This window comes from Carettochelys insculpta, chromosome 13, assembly GCF_033958435.1.
Source record: "Carettochelys insculpta isolate YL-2023 chromosome 13, ASM3395843v1, whole genome shotgun sequence".
Classification (NCBI taxonomy): Eukaryota; Metazoa; Chordata; order Testudines; family Carettochelyidae; genus Carettochelys; species Carettochelys insculpta.
Window position 1 is genome coordinate 41276489 of NC_134149.1, and position 19414 is coordinate 41295902.

Below are 19414 nucleotides of genomic sequence, written 5' to 3' on the forward strand. Positions count from 1 at the left end.
CCCCTAGGCTCTTGGGTTTCCTCTTTGCTTCTGGCTGGTGTCTGCCTGAGCTGGTAGCTCTGATTTAAATAACGTATCTCACTTTATCATAGACTGTTCAGATGTTGCTCTGTAGGCACCTTATAAAGGTATTCACCAAGAACAATGAATAGTGAATTCACAAGAACTGGTTAGATCTTGTGTTTAGTAAGTGCCGGGCACCTCAGTAGATCTCCTCAGACAACGGGGAGAAGATCTACTGAAGCTGAAGGCCAACAACCAGGTTGCTCCTGGGGTCAGCTAGAAGTTTTGTTCCAAGACAGAGCGAAGTAGAGGAGACTTGTAGATGACCTGTGCTCCACTTGGAGTACAAGGGTTGAAGTCAAGTGAATGTACCTCTCCCCAAGAAGGGATATTACGTGTCCAGGTGCTACAGGGTATGAATACTAACAGTAGATCACCAATGCAGTGATCTGTTACAGCCAATACTCTCTTAACTGGAAAACCATGGTGGCCAGTCAGTGCTCCTTTTCTCCAAGCCGTTAAAAAACAGAGATGGATCCCAGTGCTACTTTATCCAGTGCTCTTGCACATGGCCTTGTGGGAACTGCAGCATCCATTCTCCCTCCAGCTGTTGGAAGTCACACCTGGAAAAGCGGAGGCCTCAGAACTACAATTCCCATCATGCACCGATCTCCTGGTCTGAACCCACCCTGGGATTAAGAACACTGCTGGTAGTGACTAGTTTAAATCCAGATTAGATTTAGCTGAATGCCGCACGAAAGAGGAGAGCACAGAAGCCGGACGGGAAAGGCTAACTGGTGAGAGAGTCTGCCGCACACTCCTTTGGCATGAGACGGGGTTGCCTCCTGTCTGGCATGCTGAGGGGTTCTAAGCTCAGAAATATTACGTCGATTCTCAGGTGCTGCCGGAAGGGGTGTTTTTTCTCTTCAGGCCTAGGAGCCTGGGCCAGGACTTTGTAGTTATTCTTTGAGCATGGAAAAAAAGTGCAGGGTAAGATGGTGGCATTTGAGCATGGGGGCACTGTGGCACTGGACTAGGGGCTGGACTGGATGAACTGCTGAGGTCTTTTCCTGCCCTAGGATTCTATGATTCACTGAGGCAGAAGCCAGGGCTGGTTCTGGGGTTTTCAGGACAAGGGTGTTCTGGTAGAAGAAGAGGCGGTTGTCCAGGGAAGCAGCGTGTTAGAAGTAGATGTTGCAGCTGACAGGTTGTTAGGAGAATGATTGATTACACCTGTCAGACTTCAAAAAGCCCTAGATCCGCTGCTCGAGGGGAGGAAGGGGGAAGATTAGCAATTATTTCTCCACCACAGAACAAGGTGCCCTTGTCTTTCTCTGCATCCGCACCGGGACCAAGACAAAATTTCAGTGTCCTTACCCCGATCTCCATGAATAGACCCTTTGATCTCAGTGGAGTCACACATACTCAGTGTGTCTATGAGTGTCAGAATGGGGGGGTGCCAGAGGCTTCCCATCTGCTTGCTTGCTGGTCGTGGGAGTTACTCTGTGTCAAAGAGAGTGAGCAAGATGAATGGTTTCGCTTCTCTTGTGCTGCTTGCCATGAAATGACAGCCACCTGCAGTCAGGAACGTAGGGTCAGCGCTGTTCATTAGGAAGGAAAAATAATGACATGTAAAGCTGCCATGGAGTTAATGTTACCACTACAGTAGCAACATTTAATATATTAGAAATTGGAGTGACTAAGAAATGTCTGTATTTGGACTGTGGCAACACTTAGAAACACTAGCCACTGGGAACTCTTGGTGCGAGGTACAAAGAGAGCTACAGCTGGTTTTGTTCATCTGGTTTTTCGGTGCTCATTTTGTTTAAAATTCTGCAATGAAACAAGAGTTTGATTTTGATTCTTTGAGGTGTTACCTTTCCTTCTTGCTCTGACCTCCCCAGGCCTCCCTGCTCTTCCCAGCATACAATTAGGTCAAGTCATAAACTGGTGTAAATCAGTGATTGACTTCAGTGGGGTGACACTAATTATCACCAGCTCAGAATCTGGCCCTATGCTTAGAGGGGTGGTGGTCTGGGGAGAAGAGGCAGAATGAACAAGGTAATAGCTAAGAAAACAAGAGTTAAACCCAGTCACAGATTGCCACGAACAGAATACCTGGCTTTATGATATTTACCCGTCTTCTCAGGTGGACACTCAGTGTGCAGTGGGCAGCCACAGACAAACAGCTGGGGGTTCAGTTCAGAGAAACACCCCAAAGTTTGCAGGCTGCTCTGAACAACTTAGGCCCGTAAAAACGGGTCCGCTGTGTTTATTCCTTGTGCTGCAGTAGCCGCAAGGGTCCCCACTAGGACCAGGATCTGTACAAACACCCAACATGAAGGCAGTCCCTGCCTGAAAGAGCTGACTCACCATTTCTGGCAGCATTTTGAGCCTCCTATGCATGGCTGGAAACAGGAGATTTCAGGGAGCATGAGCCTTGCGTGACTCCACCATCCCACCAAGGAAAAGGGGAATTCCAGGCCCGCACAACCTTTCCGTGAAGAGATGGGGGACGCCAGGCCTGTCTGTGTGTGGAAGATGCAAGGGCAGTGTTCCTTAAACTTTTTGAGACCATGGAACACCAAATAATAATATTTTTTTATGTGGAACAATGTGCCACATGGTTGAGAAATGGAAATGCTTACGTTTACTTCACCTGCTGATGGTACTGGGTCCTCAGCAGTTGTACAAGTTGAACTTCTCTCATCTGGCACCCTAGGGACACGACCGGTGTCAGACGAGAGAATTTTCCAGACTACGGGGGGTCAATATTTTCTAGCTCATTGCCGACACTTCCACGGCTGACTGAGCTCTTTGAAGACACTTAGGGGTAAGTTACAGCGAAACAACAGCACAGGACACCGAGAGCTAGGACTGGTGGCTGGAAACAAACATTATGGGACTGTGGGAAACTTGGTCAGACCCATGGTAAGCGGCTAACTGACATCATGCCGGATTATGGAGATTCCCAAGTGACAGCGTTCCGGATTAGAGAGGTTCGACCTGTATTTTAACTCACTTCTGGCTTTTTTAGAAAGAAATGTCACTTGCTTTGTTTACTCATGGAGCAGAAATAATAAATTCAATAAGCTATCGCACACCACACATGCACGTTGGCAGACATCAAGCGGCTGACTGACTGTATAGCCGCCACGCCGGCACCGCATGCCATTGCTAGTTGCTATGCCGCCGTGTAGCCAGGAGAAGATTAGAGGAGAGGGGAGGCTAACCCAGAGTTAGTCACCCTTGCTGCGCTGCCAGACTACTACCGCTCTCTTGTGAGATGTAGAAATAAAATCATGGGCCAGTATTTTCCATGCCTGTTAATCATTGTAAAATGGTTATTGATTGTGAAACTTTCAGTTGTTTTTCTAAACACCTGTGGCCCACCTGTGAGATGTTCTTGGAGCACCAGTGCTCGGGAGCCTGAGAAACCCCCAGAAGTGTTAGCTACAGCCCAGTGGGTGGTCTTCATGAACAGACAAGCAGTGTTCAGGCTGGAAGGATGACACACAGTAGAACTGGAGTCATCTGGTGGCTCTGTTCTTGTATCAGTGATGGCTCCTCCTTGGGCCACCGTGCAGGCTGGAGCAGCTGTAAGGAGCGCTTGCTATTCATGTTCTCTGGTATTCAGTCCTAGGTACAGAGGTGAGAAGCTTGCAGAGGATGTTCCAGCTCCTCTCCCATTGCTGGTCATGGCTGCAGGCACTCCAGGAACCCATCAGGTAATCCCCTGGGGCCCTGGAGAAGTGACATTCTACAGCTTACTTTCCCACAGCTTTGCATTAGAAATGAATCAGTGACTTCTCTGCAAGGGCCTGGTCACCAACATTCCCTCTAATTTCTTCCATCCATGTGCAGAATAAATTTTATGTGCACAGAAGCACATGTAGATGCGCACCACCGGTAGAAACACACGCTGCCAGTGGTGGGCGCTCTGCTAATCAGCTGGGCAGCACCTGAATCTCTCCTGGGCATCTGCCCAAACGCTCAGCTTACAGGGAACGCTGCTGGTGGCTGGTGGGATGTCCGATCCTTTGATCTGTCTGAGACAAGGATTTGTGAGTGTCCTGCGTCTTAAGGAACTCTGCCTTGATGCTGGCCATTTAAATAAACAAAACTGTTTCAATAAAACCTTTTGGGTGCTGTTGCCTGGGAGAGAGACCCATTAGCTGTCAAAGAGGCACATGCTGCATTGTGATGTCTCCTTTAGTTTACCTATCACAATTATTTTACTGTTAAAATATTTCAAAATGAATAAAGAAAATGTTAGTAGATTGAAAAACTGATAGGAAAAGGTTTAAAGGTCCTATCTCACTCCTGCCCTGGCTGGGCACGTTCCCTGTGGTGTGAGGCAGAGGACAGAAATTCCATTTCACAAAGGATTTCAACATCTGGCTTCATTTCCAGTTGAAACAAACCTGAACATTTCAAAATTCTCCACGGAGGGCAATTCTGAAGACTTTTCATTCCGAGTTGATTGAAACGTTTTATTTCAACCCCATCCCAAAATGTTTAGATTTTGACTTAATTTTATAATACAAAATAATCCATTTTCTGATCAAAGTCATTTGCAAATGTCAAATCAAAATGTTTAGTTTGGAAAATGAAGGAAAGGGATGTTTTGTCTTTGCTGGATTATTTTTTTGTTTTTTTCCTTGAAACAAAATTTCTGTGAACAGGACATGGTTTTGCAAAGTGTTTTGATTTCGATGGAATTGACTCTTCTGATGGAAAACGGTTCTACTGAAGTTTTCTGACGAGTTCTATTGTGCAGTGTTTTGTCTCGCTTAGGCTAAAATAACCAAGCAAAATGGTTTTCACCATTTACACTGGGGAATAGCACCCCTAAAGGAGACCTGAATGCTAGAAAAGAGCAGAGAACATTCAGCCAATGCTCAATTTCATCCTGTTACTTTTAATGAGAGCGGAATTCTTCATTTTGCGATGTATATTAGGAATTCTGGGATTCTTGATTTTTTGTAAAAAATCCTTCAGTGATGTGCTAGTATCATTGTAACACAGGAGTCCCACAAAAGTGTCCCCTTAGCCTGTATTTCTGGGGCAAGGTGTTTGTGTGCTGGGGACACAATACATTTGTTTCCCTATGTAAACAAAATCACAGTCTCCTAGCCATGGAAGGAGACAGCTCTGCTGAACCAATAAACTGTTCTGAAGCTGCACTTTGCTAGAGATGTCTAGGAGAGAAGATCCCAGACAGTGGCATGAAAGCCCAGGTTGTCCCAGGTGTCCAGCGGACAACTGCAGGAGGCAGATCTGGGGTAGGATTTTGTCCAGGTAAGAGACCTTGCTCCGGGGAAGGAACCCAAGAGAACTCTGCTGGAAGAGACAATCCTGTACAGGCCCCTAGGGATCAGGCTAGGCAACCTGAGGTGTCTTTTTCTGTGTTCCTCTCTGACCTGATCCTTGTTGTCATAAATTATCCACTCTGTCCATGAAGGATCAGCTTCCTCCCTTCTCTGCTACCGGGAATTCAGGGGAGTTATACCAGAGAGAACTAGCCTCAGTGAGCTCTTGGGATAATTCTGCACAAGACAATGGCTGATGGCTGTTTCAGGTTGGAGACCACAACTCCATAGCTTGGAGGGGAAAATATCTCCTCCATGCAGGCTGACTTTGTTTTCCTTCCTCTCCAGGAAAGTGACCCTCCTTGTCGTGGGCCTGGACCGTACAGGGAAAACCTCCCTCATCGTGGAAATACAGAGAGGTGAGGTGTCTCCAGTTACTGCTGTCATCAGGGATAAGTCTGTGCTGTTTTCAGGGGCGAGAGCGCATTGTGGGTAGACATGCCTGAGCTGGCTTTGATCTAGCTATCTCCAATAACAGCACCACTGAAGCCACTGGCAGCAGCATCGCAATCCTGGGAGGTCAGCATTGATCCTAAGAGCGTCTTTATGCCCCAGCCGCTGGGTCTGATTTTCTCACGTCTGTTGTGTAACTTTATGTAGCCGACAGATGCTGTTCATTTAAGTCCGGCCTAGGGGCTGTAAATTCAGACAGCCTGAATCACTCCCTGGCTGTGGGGCTTGAGTAGCAAGCGGAGTGTCGGAGATCTGACTTCACACAGGTTGCAGGAGCACAGAGTGACACATCTGGATTTTCACAGTGTCTGGAATGCGACTGGGAGTTAGACAGCCACATATCACAGAATCATAGAACCCTAGGGCTGGAAGGGACCTCAGGAGGTCATCTAGTCCAGCCCCATGCTTCAAGCAGGATCAACCCCCACTAAGTCATCCCAGCCAGGACCTTGTCCAGCTGGGACTTAAAAACCTCTAGGGATGGAGAATCCACCGCCTCTCTAGGCAACGCATTCCAGTGCTTCACCACCCTCCTGGTGAAATAGTTTTTCCAAATATCTAACCTACACCTCTCCCTCTTCAACTTCGGACCGTTGCTCCTTGTTCTGCCATCTGACATCACTGAGAACAGTTTCTCTCCATCCTCTTTAGAGCTCCGCTTCAGGAAGTTGAAGGCTGCTATTAAATCTCCCCTCAGTCTTCTCTTCTGTAAACTAAACAAGCCCAGATCCCTCAGCCTCTGCTCATAGGTCTTGTGCTCCAGCCCCTTAATCATTTTTGTTGCCCTCCGCTGAACCTGCTCCAGCAAATCCACATTCTTTTTATACTGGGCGGGTCCAAAACTGGACACAATCTTCAAGATGTGGCCTCACCAGTGCCGAATAGAGGGAAATAACTACTTCTCTAGACCTGCATGCAACAGCAATGTAGTCCTCGGTGTCCACACAGGTTTGACCTAGGAGATAAGATAGTCAGTGGGAAACAGGGTTGGGATGTCCCCAGACTCCAGTCCCTGGGATGCCGGCCGAGCCATTCAGCCACTTTAAAACAGTCAACAGAGTCAAGATTGCCTTAAGAAATATACTGCCGGGGTGAACCTAGCCTGCTCGTGTACTGCAGGGAGTGGCGGGCAGGGCCGGGGAGCTATTCCTCCTGTGGGCCATGCTGCCAGGACTTAGGACAGATCTCTCAACAGGGTGTCACAGAGAACAGTAGTCTCAAATGGGCTGCCATGTTAGTCTGCAGCATCACAAATAACAAGCAGTCCTGTAGCCTCTTAAAGACTAACACGTTTAGTAGGTCATGAGCTTTCAGGGGTAAGACCCACTTTGTCAGATATCTGCTCCAATCATCTGAGGAAGTGGATCTCACCCCCCAAACTCATGGTGACCTCATACATTTGTTAGTCTTTAAGTTGCTACAGGACTGCTTGATACAGAGAACAATGTTTGTGCTGCAGTGGTCTCAGGTCATGGTGCTAACCAAGGCCCACCTACTTCCTGCTCGAATCGTCTACTTGAAAGCAGGAAACATCAGACAGAGCCAGCCCACCCTCACAGGGGTCCTGAGAGGTAGGGCTGGCCTGTTATCCTGGTGGGTAAGGGAGGCCGAGAGGGACTAAGTGACTCACACCACCATCTGTGTCAGAGTGAGGCACTGAACCTGGGTCTCCTGAATCTCAGGCTGGTACCCTGATCTGTGTATGATCCTTCTTTAACCCTGGCGAGTGAAAATTCTACAATAACTACCCCCTGCCCCCGCCAGACCCACACCCAGCTGTCCAGAGGGAGTATATTCCTGGCGATTCTGGGAAATGCCAGTGTACCCCTTCAAAAGAGAACAGGAGTGTAGCAGAGGGGGTTAATGAGGTCTGGTGATATCCCAGGCCAGGGATCCTTGCTCCAAAACCTAGTGGGGAGCCAGGGACGTTTGTCTAGGGGCTATGTGTGTGTAACTGTGGGTGTCTTCTCCCTGCAGTGCTCTCGTGTGAGGTGCTCCCCATGACAAAGCCTCACGAGACAGAGCTCAGGGTGGGCCGGTTTGAAGTCTCCCTTGTCGACCTGTCTGGGGGGCAGCGGTTGCGGGGCACGTGGCGTAACCACTACGGCACCGCTCATGGGATTATCTTTGTTCTGGACTCCAGCGATGTGCTGCGGATGGAAGAGGCCAGGAGGACCTTGGGCCGTCTCCTGGCTCACCCGAGGATTTCAGGGAAGCCCCTGTTACTGTAAGGCTGCCTCTTGGCGCTGACATGTTCCTGGGACATCTCAGTAAATGGGGTTTCAGTGTGTGCAGGCAGGCACCTGAAGGGCACCGTTCAGGTATCCTAGTGCTGAAACAGTGGGGGTGAGGGGAGCCAGGACTGGAGCAAATGGAGAATCGGAATTACCCAGGAGGATTGTCCCTTTGGGGTAGGATGCTTGGAGCACAGTGCAGGTGAGACCAGCACCCAGTGAAAGTAGGTTAGCTCCACTTCTCTTCTGGCCTCCCCTGGGTGGAGCTGCAGGAGCTTTAGTGATGATCATTAGTTGTGTTGCAGAGCAATGTAGCTGCACATTGCAGGTGCGTAAAGGAGATCCCTGCCCCACAGAGCTGTCAGTCTAATCTGGGTGAATAGACAATAGAGTAGAGGGGCAGGAAGTCACGGGTTCTTTCATAGGACAGATACTCCAGCTGTTTAATGGGATTGGTTGCCACTGAGTCACCACCGTAAGGTGTATCTGGGTTTCTGATGTGACTCGTCAGTTACTGTTGGCTCATGTAAAGAGAATGAGACCCCCAGAGCCCTGAGTCCCTTCTCAGTGTGTCCACCCGTCCCACGCATTCCCCTGGCGTGGTGTCCACCCTGCCAGGATGGATGGGACAAGGCGGCCAGTCTGTGAGGCAACGGCTAAGGCAGAGCAGGACAGAGGGTTATAGGGAAAGGTGGTGGCCCAGGCTCAGGGCTGGGTGGAAGGGCCTGTCCTGATCCCACTGGGGTGAATGTAATTTTTGCCATTGACTCACACAGGAGCCTGGGGTGAAGTGAAAGTTAGGGATGAACAAAGCCTGCCCCAAATCCCGGTTCTTCATTAGCAACAAGAAGTCCTGTGGCACCGTGGAGACTAACAGATATTTTGGAGGAGAAGCCTCCTTGGGCAAAGAACTGCTTCATCAGATGCATGAGTGGGGGGTTCCAGAGGAGGGTTTAAAGAGGGAGTCTCAGTCAAGCGAGGGCCAGAGTTGACAAGGTCTGTTCAGTCAGGGAGGATGTGGCCCATTATCGGGAGTTAACCTGGAGTTCTTCATGAGGGACCATGAGTGAGTGGGCGGTTCTGCTGTACCTGTGACAGAGGCGATGGATTCCATCCATCTGCCTCACAGTCCCTGAAGCTTCACCCAGCCCCCCTACACTCTAGAGATGAGACGCTTGTGTAACTAAGCCCTGCCCCTGCCAGGCCTGGAGGCAAACTTTTGGGGCGTCCGCAAACAGCTTCTTGTTGCCTCAGATTTGTCTGAGTTTCTGAAGCTGGCTTTGGTGGGTAGGTTTGATCCCCGCCCAGAGCCTGGGTCAGTGGATCACAGCATGGTGGTCCCTTGCCAGCTCCCACAAGCTCATACATGAAATTTGCTGGCCGTCTTTGGGACTTTGCCACGTGGCCTTTGAATTAACCTCAAACCGCAGTGCTACCAAATCATGCCAATCTGGACAAGCTGCCACTTCCCCTGTGTCCATCTCCCCTTAGGAGAGAAGCAGAAGAAGGGCACCACCACTGAGCTAGTGTAGGGGGTCTGCTAGCTGGTGAGGTCTGATCTGTCTCTCCCCTTCCTCCCTTCCCATTGGTGCATCAATGAACCCAGGCTGGCCAATAAACAGGACAAGGTTGATGCCCTCCTCCCATGTGAGCTGATCGAACGCCTGTCCCTGGAGAAGCTTGTGAATGAAAACAAGTCGCTGTGCCGCGTGGTAAGTGTGAGAGGATGTAGCTTGGGTTCCTGTAGCTCTTTTCCTCAGTACCTCCAGCAGCCCCAGCCTGTGAGAGACACGGGGTATGGAGAAAGTCACGGTCCCCCACAGCTGGCAGAGGATCATTGGCCTGTCTCAAGCCAATGGCAGTGATGGCACCATCCCCCCCAGTCTCCTTCATCTTCATGGTTATACGGGAGTCAGGGCTCCAGGGCACGCATTTTCTTTTGCCATCCACGTCAAAGGGAATTACGTAGCAGGCGGAGAACGTGGGCACGTGGAACATGCAGACCAGCTCTGTCAAAGGTGACCCTGTGATTTTGAGGGAGCCTCGTTCTCCAGGAGCCCAGCTTGACACCTTGGGCCTGAGCGGTGACTTCTACCCCCGTACTGCAGCGGCTTAAGCTGGGCTCCTGCCACACAAAATCAGTGACCCCTTTTGACAGTGTTGACCTTAGCATTTTTGGAGAAGCCCCTCATACAGGCCCTGGCTGCTTCTCTCCCCCATGCACCTGGGCACAGGAGCCCTGCACTTCCTACTCCGCCCTCCCTCCCACCGCTTCTGGAGCACACAAATTGCCTGATTCACACCCCATCCCCGCTCCCTCCAGAGCTGGAATGCTGCAAACAGCTGATTCATAGCATTCCAGCTCTGGGAGGGAGCCGGAGAGCAGGGACAGAGCTGCAAATCAGGGAAAGCCCAGGGAGAGGTGTAGGCAGTGTGAGATTCAGTGCATGAGAAGCCCATGGGGGAGGGAGGCTGCCGGGGGGGCTGCGGGCCACAGGTTGGCCACCAGTGCTCTGAGGTCCCCACTTGTAATCTCTGTCCCAGGACTTCTCTCTCAGAGGCCAAACTTGCTCCCCAGGGTTTCTCCTAACCAATGTAGGCCCTAACTCAGGGTGTCGCCCAAGAGAATCCACCCTGCTCCGTTGGTGTTACTTCTCCCTACTCCCTTCCCAGGATCCAGTGTTTACTGTAGACTGGCTGGTTGGGAGGCCTAGGCCAGCTGTCTTCCCAGAACTTAATGACAGGAGCTCCGCCACTGTATCCCCTCACCAGGGCTCCTGATGGTTCTCTTGGGTGAGTTCTCGTTCAGGTGCTTGCCCTAACCCGGGCTGAGACTCCTGTGGGCTCCTCCTAGCCTGCCACAGCTGCTGCGCGTGGCTAGAGGATGCTCCTTTTTCTCTCCTTCCCTTCTAAACAACTTTCCTGTACACTAGTCTAGCTCAGCTGCTGATTAGCTAACGGGGAAGCCCCTGCCTGCTCCCAGTTGTAGCCCACAGGGTCGCGAGTCAGTTATGTTCTATTGTCCTGAAGGACCATTGGGCCCATGGCAACATAATAAAAATAAGCCCCAGTGCCGTGAATTTCCAAGCAAATCTAAACCACTGGGGCTGGTTTGTAGCTAGCCAACAGCGTGGGTTCGGACCCTCACTGGAAGGAGAATGTCATATACCAGTAGGTCTCCTACACCAGTGCCCTCTGCTGCATCTCTTCAAGTGTGTGACCATGGCTGGAGGTCTCAGAAGACAGAGATGCTGCTACAGCTGAGATTGTCCTTTGATTTAGTTGGTGGCAGCCTGGGGGGTGTTTTTAGAGCAGGATTCCCCAGGCCGCCAGTCAGTGGCTTAGTGTCTGGCATGCTGCCAGTCTCACGGCAATGCTGTGGGAGAAGGGAAACCTCTCCCTATGCTCTGCAACCGGGTAGCTATTTACGGCTGGCCTCTCCTACCCTGGCCATCTTGTGCCAAAGGGCTCAGCTGGCTTCCCCAACATGCCCATCAGCTGACTCTGCCTCAGATACGGAAGCCAACAGTACAGCTCCAGGTCTGCAACCTGCTGGCGAGACACTTGAGCTGACTTGATCGTTAGCCTAATCAGGCCATTGGATGTGTGTCCTGCACATCACCACTCAACTCAATCTGGGACCCTAGTAGTCTGGAGCAGCAGCTGTACCAGGAGCCAGGTGGGGACTTTCCCAGCAGCCCAGGGCCGGCCTTCTCCCGGCGCTGAGCTGCTCTCAGCACGTCTTTGGATATTTTTCCTCCTTGCTGTCATGCTGCTGCTGCTGCTGCTGCTGCTGCTGCAGACACTCACTTGGGCTTTCTCCTTTCTGTGCCCCCAGGAGCCATCTTCAGCCACCAAAAGTCTTCATAAAAGCCAAGCTCAGACCATCCTGCAGGGGCTTCGCTGGCTCCTGCACACCATTACCATCAACTACAGCGTCCTGAGTGCCCGGGTGCTACGAGACAGCCCGGACCAGCTGGTCCCCCCGGAGCAAGAGGCTCCCCAGAGAGCAGTGCGGGCTCGCAGCCAGACACAGCGAGGGAGGTATAGCTCCATATAATTTCCACTGTGGAGCAGGGTGCAGATAGGAAGGTTAGAATAGGGAGATTCGTCCTCCTTCGAAGCCAAAGCCCCTCCATTGGGGCTCGTCCATTTCTCACTCTTCTCCTCTCCCTCCCACTGGTGTAAGCTGGGGATAACTCTTGCAAAGGCTAAGGAGTTACCTGAGTGAAAATGGGAGCAGAATCAGGCCTCCAGGACAGCACCGCACCACCATGAAAAGTGCTGCTCTGAGCTCTGTAGTTACAGGGCCTCCCACCTCCGAGTGGGTCTTTGCCACACACGGTAACTAATGCTATTCCCAAGGGTGTCTCAGGTAGCTGCAAACTTCCTCATGCACCTCCATCCCCCGGCAGGGGCTGCCTGGCCCCTCCCCAGTGCCTTGAGAGCCAAGTTGGTGTGTGCAGCCCAAAAGGGCTGGCTCTACTCAGACCTGGCAGCATGAGAGAGGCAGCCATTTTAACTGACGCGGTGACGGCATAGCAGGGGAGGTGCTTCTCTGGGTGAAGAGAGGGGAGAATTTGGGCAGGGCCCCTGCAACTGAAGTACTTGGGGCCTCTGGTAAAGCCCTCAGGGAACAAGAGCGGGGCACATGAAGTGTGGCTGCTGCAGGTCCATGGCGTGGGGCGGTGGAGGCCTGGGTCTGGCTCCATGGAAGGGCTGGCTGGAGAGGAGGCTACGGAATGGTGAGGGCCTCCCTTAGCATCTGAAGATCGGTGCCTCTGAGCGCCTCAACGCCCCTGCTCCAGCGGGAGGAGAGCCTGGCTCAGAGGCATCCCCCCTCTATTTTGTGAATTCCTGCTGCCTGGTGGTGTGCCCTTCCTTGCTACAGCCGGGCAGGAGGGGACACCGCAGCCCAGGGCGAGGGGAGGAAAAGTACTGCAGAGGGAGAGGGTGAGTTGTGTGTTCCGTGAATTTCTTGTGCTTCCCCATCCCTAGGGAGACACTGGCCAGAAGGGAGAATTCCCAAGAAGGATGCACCAAGGTAGGTGAATACAAACCACTACAGCCCATCCAGAACATCCTTCCCCAGGTAACCCGCCCTTCCGCTCACTCCTCACCCATTGATATAGCTGCTCTGTGGCTACTGCCGCCAGACAGGGACTGACCTCTGGTCATGGACTTCCTCCACCTCTTCCCTGCGCAGACGGAGGAAGGCCCACAGGTACCCAAGAGAAGGAAGAAGAAGGTGAAGGTGAAGAAGAAAGGACTGGTGCAGGCTCGGAGCGTGGCTGATGAAGAGGAAGGGAAAGCAGGAGGAGGAGAGAACAGAGCAAGTGCTACTGCTGGACTCCTCCACAGCAATAGAGTTGGGCAGGAGAAACTGCTCCCCCAGGGGACAGCTCCTCTCCGGGCAGGTAAAAGTATGAGTAGGCTAGAAGGAGGTTCTAGCAGGGCTGCTGGAGCGATTGGCATAGTGGGGGTGCTGGGACCCATAGAACCACCCTGCGCTTAATGGAAACCACTTCAGGCCACAGGAATTGGAGCAGCACATCTTGCACATGTAAACGCTAAGGCTGTGTGGAAGGTTTAGCTGGAATCTCAGGTTACGGGGAAGGGGTCAGTAACTAAATCTGCAAACAGTCAGGGCAGGGCCATCCAGGGCATTCCCATTACATGGGGCCTCTGAATTTCACCTATTCCATTGTTGTCTAATGATGGGTCATGTGGTGGCCTGATTCCAACCCTCTCTCCTGGGGCTGGTGACCTCTCCCCCAAATCCTGCGGTGGTATCAGGAAGTGCCTGTTCCTCAATCCCTCGCCATAGAATTGGGAAATCTTTGTGCTGCAGCCATTACTATACTAAACAGGCGGTAGCAGGTTCCTATAAGGGTTTGCTGCCATCGCTAAGGAACTTGCTCAGGTTTTGTGAAACTTAAACCTCCAAGTCAACCTGGTTTGGGTGTCTTGGGGTGAGGCCACCTGCCAGCATCTGGTCCACGTGAAGCAAACTCTGAGAGCTTGTTCTTCTGTAGTTAGTATGAAGTTACCCCCTAAATGGCCCAAGCTAAGCCTAAGGACATAGGAATGGCCATACTGGGTCAGACCAATGGTCCATCTTTCCTAGTGTCCTGTCTTCTGACAGTGGCCAATGCTTTAGAGGGAGAAAGCAGAACAGGGCAATTTATTGAGTGATCCATCTAGTGTCATCCAGGCTGTTTCTAGCTGTCTGTGTTTCGGTGACGCACAGGCCTGGGGATGTGTCCTGACCATCCTGGCTAATAGCCATTGGTGGATCTATCCTCCAGCAACTTCTCTAGTTCTTTTATTTTGAACCTAGTTGTACTTTTGACCTTCACAGCACCTGCAAGCAAGAAGTGCCACAGATTGACTGTGTGTTGTGCAGAGAAAGACGTCCTTCCTTTTGTATTAAACCTGCCGCCCAGTAATTTCATTGGGTGACTCCTGGTGCTTGTGTTATGAGAAGAGCTATATAGCCCTTCCTTATGTACTGTCTCTGCACCAGTCATCATTTTATAGACTTCTATCACGATTTCCCTTAGTCTTCTCTTTTCCAAGCTGAGCAGTCTTTTTAAATCTCTCCTCAGATGGAAGCTGGTCCAGACACCTAATCATTTTTGTTGCCCTTCTCTGTACCTTTTCCAATACCAGTAGATCATTTTTGAGACAGGGTGACCAGAGCTGCATGCAGTATTCAAGGTGTGTGGTTATTATGGAATTATACAGGGGCATTATGATATTTTCTGTCTTCTTATCTACTCTTTCCTAAGAGTTCCTGCACCTCTTAGGGCTACCTCTGCACATTGAGCAGATGGTTTCAGAGAACTATACACAATGACTCCCTGATCTCTTTCTTGAATGGTAACAGATCATTTAGAGCCCCTCATTTTGTACGTAACACTGGGTCTCTATTTTTCAAGGTGCGTTACTTTGCATTTATCAACACTGAATGTCGTCTGTCATTGTCTTTTGCAGTCAGCCGCTTTTGCGAGATCTCTTTGTGAATCTTGACAGTCTCCTTTGGACTGAACGTGCTCTAGTAATTTTGAATCATCTGCAAACCTGCCCACCTCACTCTTTCTCCCCTTTTCTGGGATATTTATGAATATGGTGTACCACACTGGCTGCAGTACAGATTCTTGGGAAACCACTATCTACCTCTCTCCTTTGTGAACATTCAATGCTTATTCCTACCCTTTGTTTCCTATTTGTAGCCAGTTACTGATGCATGAGAGGGTGTTTCCTTTTATCCCATTCCTCCTTATTTTACTCCTTTGCTCTGCCTTTGGTGAGGGATCTTATCAATGGCTTGCTGAAAGTCCAAGTCCAAGCTTGATCAGGGGTTGCAGATTGGCTGAGCCACAAGACATTTCCTAGCATGTTTAGATGTGGTGCTACAGGATCATGTAAGTGCCGCTTCTCTGGAAGGCCACAGAACATTCTTTCAAATAGTTGCTGGTACCATCCCAGTCCACAAACACTGCACAGTTTGTGTGTGGGAAGTATCTTCCTACTGGAAATGCAGCGTCTTTTTTGATAAAATATTTTGGAACACATACTGAGTTTGAAAGCCCATGAGATACTTGTCCTGTGCTTTAAAAACAGATTTTTGATCAATAAATTAGATCAAAACTCAGAGATGCCTTTTTGGTTAAGAGTATTGAAAATACACAAATCTGAAACCATTAAGCCCTGCTTTGCATTACAGGACATTTCTCTCAGGTATATTACTAACACTTGAAGCTTGACTGTGGTAATAGAAATAAATATCACTGCTGGGCCACTGAAAGTTATGTTCTTAACATAGAAACTTCTGGTATCTTAATTAATCAATTCACGAACTGGACACAGAACTGCCCGGTACTGCAAATCTAAATAGTGAGTTCCAAAATGTAGATCATTTAGAGAAGCTAATTGGAGTTTAGCTGTACAGGGCAGAGAAGATGGTAGGGGAAAGGGAGGAAGACGTTGTGGGACATCTTTGCTGACCCTGGCAGGTGTTGATGTGAGAGTGAAAAGAAAAATACTGATGTTCTCAGAAAGCTGTTGAGCAAAGTTTTCCCAGCTAGCAGAATGATCATAAACAAGCCTTGTCCAAGTGTTACCTATAACTTCAGTTCATTTAATCCAGGGCAGAGTGCAAAGAAGAAAAAGAAGAACATTAAAAATAAAGTCAAGTCTCAGGAGTCCTCGCTGGAGCCACAGAAGGCAGGCATGTCAGGCACCTTCGGTCAGTATTTCCCAGGGGAAGTGTGCATACAAGCGGAGGTACGCTGGCGGCTGTCCGTGCGCCCACAAAGAGTAGGAAGGGTTTGATTTGCTGTCATCGCTGTTCGTTGGAACAGGAAAGCTTGTGAAATGTTATGGTCCATACTGCTCCAAGCCACTGGTGGGTGTCAAACTGACCACGAATAACCCTCTTGGTTTGCAGTCACTGTCTTCCCCCAACTTGCTGCTGGGCTGAGGAGTGGCTGGGAACCCTACGGCAGAAGCTGTGAGAGATATCAGTTTGATTGGTTCTATGGCTCACCTTATAGCCTGGGATGGTTCTCAGCTGACTTGTGATGGTTATCTGGCTGTGGGGAGAAACTCTAGAGCTATGGATCACCTCAACACATTCCTAGTCCCAGAATTGCCCCCCGCCTTCCAGAAATACACATCTTGTACTGCCCAGCCCTCTCCCAGGTGGTCCAGAAATATTAAGTTCTTTATTCCTTTAACAGAAAAATTTAAAGCAATGGATTGCGATAAATGAAGTCACCCAGACATTTAATTCAAACACACTGGATTGCAAGAAACAATAAAACAAGTTTATTAGCTACAAAGAGAAATATTTGAAATGAATGCAGGTAATGAGGCATAAAAGTCTGAAATGTTTTCTGGCTATAAGGAAAACAAAGACAATCTGCTTACTGGTGTCTAAGGTAATAAACTGTGTTAGACTGAAGCAAAAATTCTCGCCACCTGCTTCCAGCAAGATCATTAATCAAACTCAGACCAGGAACCACCCCAACAGCTGTTTTCTTTTGCCTTCTCAGCTGTGGAGACTGCAATGTGGAGGAGGGAGGGAAGGTCTTTTGTGGGTGTTTGTCTCTCCTTTCTATAGTGTCAGTCTGCCTCCTGAAAAGTAGAATCACAGAATCCTAGGGCTGGAAGGGACCTTAGGAGGTCATCTAGTCCAGCCCCCTGTCTAACGCAGTAAAGTATTTCCAGTTAAGAACAAGGAGACAGAGGTTCTATGGAAGGATATTTCCTGCTGTTTTTTGTTGTTTTGTTTTTGTTTTTGTTTTTGTTTTTGTTTTTTTACCTATTTGAGCTTCCTTCGTTTTCCCTTCCTTTTCGGAGGCTCTGTTTACTGCTTATATGCAAATTAAGACAAGGACACATTCCCTTGTTTAGGACAGACCTGTTTACCTCCTTCTGTTTGGGCAGAGCTGTGGGATTTGGAATAGGGAAAGCTTATCATTGTACATAAAATATTGCCAAATGTATGTTATCAGGGCCATACTCCTCAGTTAATTATAGGTTTTCAAATGGTTTTACAAGCCTTGCCTTGTACACAGATTATTACCGCTTTGTGCAGGATGTGAATACAGAGCTGTATACTGTCACAGATGCCCTCTAGGCCGAAGGGAAAAGTCAGATTTGAGGGCTTGAGAGAAAAAGAAGGGGGATGGGGCAGCCTGCTGAGAAAGGAGAGGAACCTGCCAGGCCTTAGCCTGGGATTGCTGTCCAGGGATTGTCAGACACTGAAGTTCATTTGAGAAATGCACTTCCAAAGTTCTCTCTCAGATGTGTGCACCAGGTGAGTGACTCCCCTCTCTCGGAGAGCATATCCCCACAGGCCAGCAGGTGCTTTGTCTGGATGGTGACTGAGACGGACGCGTGTGCATACATTCGCAGAAGTGGATGGTTAATGCTGTTTCTGGATGGGAGAATGTCTGTAAGGTTATTCGACAGGGTTTGGAGCTTGCTTGGGCTTGGATGAGCTGGTTTGTGCTTGGATGAATAGAGAGCTACTTCAGTTCTCTTCTCACTGCACTGAAAACTACCCTTTCTTTAAAGCAAGGGTGGGGATCTATGGCCGGTTTGCGGTTTGCCTTGATCTGGCCCATGAGAATCAGGGCTTGCCCTCCACCCTGGCTGTGGCATGAGCTGGTGCTCTGGACCCCTTTGAAAGGCTGGGCCCAGGGCAAGTGGCTCCTTTCCTCCACCTCTCCCCACTTAGCTGGCTTAACAGAGGCCTGAGAACATCACCCCATAACTTCAGCATCAAGCCCACAACTTTGGAGCCAGTGGACTTTGGATCAGGCCCATACTCCACTGCCCAGGAACAGGAATCTTTCATGCTGGTGATTGGTTTTGCCCCGAGAAGTCGGTGTGTTCCATTGTCTTGCTCAGCAGCTGGATTTAAAATCTTTCCTTTGTTATTAACGATGGGTCTTCGTTTTCCTTCAGACTTGTATCGAAGGGCAATGCTGGCTCTGAAAATGAGGCAAGAGCGGAGGAAGCAGCCTTCTGCTGTTACTCCTTGAAGAAGGGCTCTGTGTTGTTGACTGCGTATCTGCCAGGCATGAGGACGTGATGCCAGACGGCTCTGTGCTGTTACTGCTGTTGGTGTGAGGGTCTACGTTCCCCTCGATGAGTGCAATGTATCAGTGTTCCCACTCACTATGCCCCCCACGCCCGGAGGGTGAGTGCCCAAAGCATGTGCAGCATCAACAAGGGAAGAGAGATGGTCAAAAAATCTAATGGAAACTCTGCTTGAGACAGCTATGAAGGCAGAGTTTCAGACAGCAAGTCCTCCTCCTAGGGACGGTGGGACTCGTGTCTGAGATTCCCATGTCAGCTGAAGTGTCACGGGTCTAAAGAGTTCTGCCAGTCACCTGGAGCCAAGCCTTGGAATAAAAGGAAATGCAACATTTCTACACACAACTGGTTCTCTGTGTCTCATTAGTGATCTGTTGTCTCATGGCCTCCCTGGCAGCCTGCCCAGCTGTCTGTCAGGCTGGACAGGATGACAAACAGCTGAGCTGTGACATTGTCCCCCATCACTTGCCCTTTGGTCCCCCTTTCCCTGCCTTCGTCTCTCTCTTCTGGGAGGTTTAAACTCCGTGAGAGGTAAGTTCATCACTAAGGGAACGGACAAGACCCAAAGAGTTGAATATGCAATTTATTCTCTCTGATGTAGAAGTTTTGCAGGTGATAGGGATTTTCTAAGGGTTTGTCGGGTCTGGAGATGGAATGTCACTTGCGCTGCTGCATCATTCTGAGAAAACCGCGGACAGAACGCCAGGATCCTTCTCAGGAATTGAAGCCCCATGACTGGGA

General features: G+C 49.8%; 1 protein-coding gene across 1 annotated transcript; it reads left to right on the forward strand.

The window, feature by feature from the left end:
• Positions 1-3672: 3672 nt before the first annotated feature.
• On the forward strand, positions 3673-18618 carry ARL13A (ARF like GTPase 13A). Its single transcript, XM_075008059.1, has 9 exons — positions 3673-3731; positions 5664-5734; positions 7806-8055; positions 9669-9774; positions 11901-12106; positions 13061-13154; positions 13269-13479; positions 16215-16313; positions 18542-18618. Exons 1-9 carry the CDS (start codon positions 3673-3675, stop codon positions 18616-18618), a joined length of 1173 nt encoding a protein of 390 aa, XP_074864160.1.
• The last annotated feature ends 796 nt before the right edge of the window (positions 18619-19414 follow it).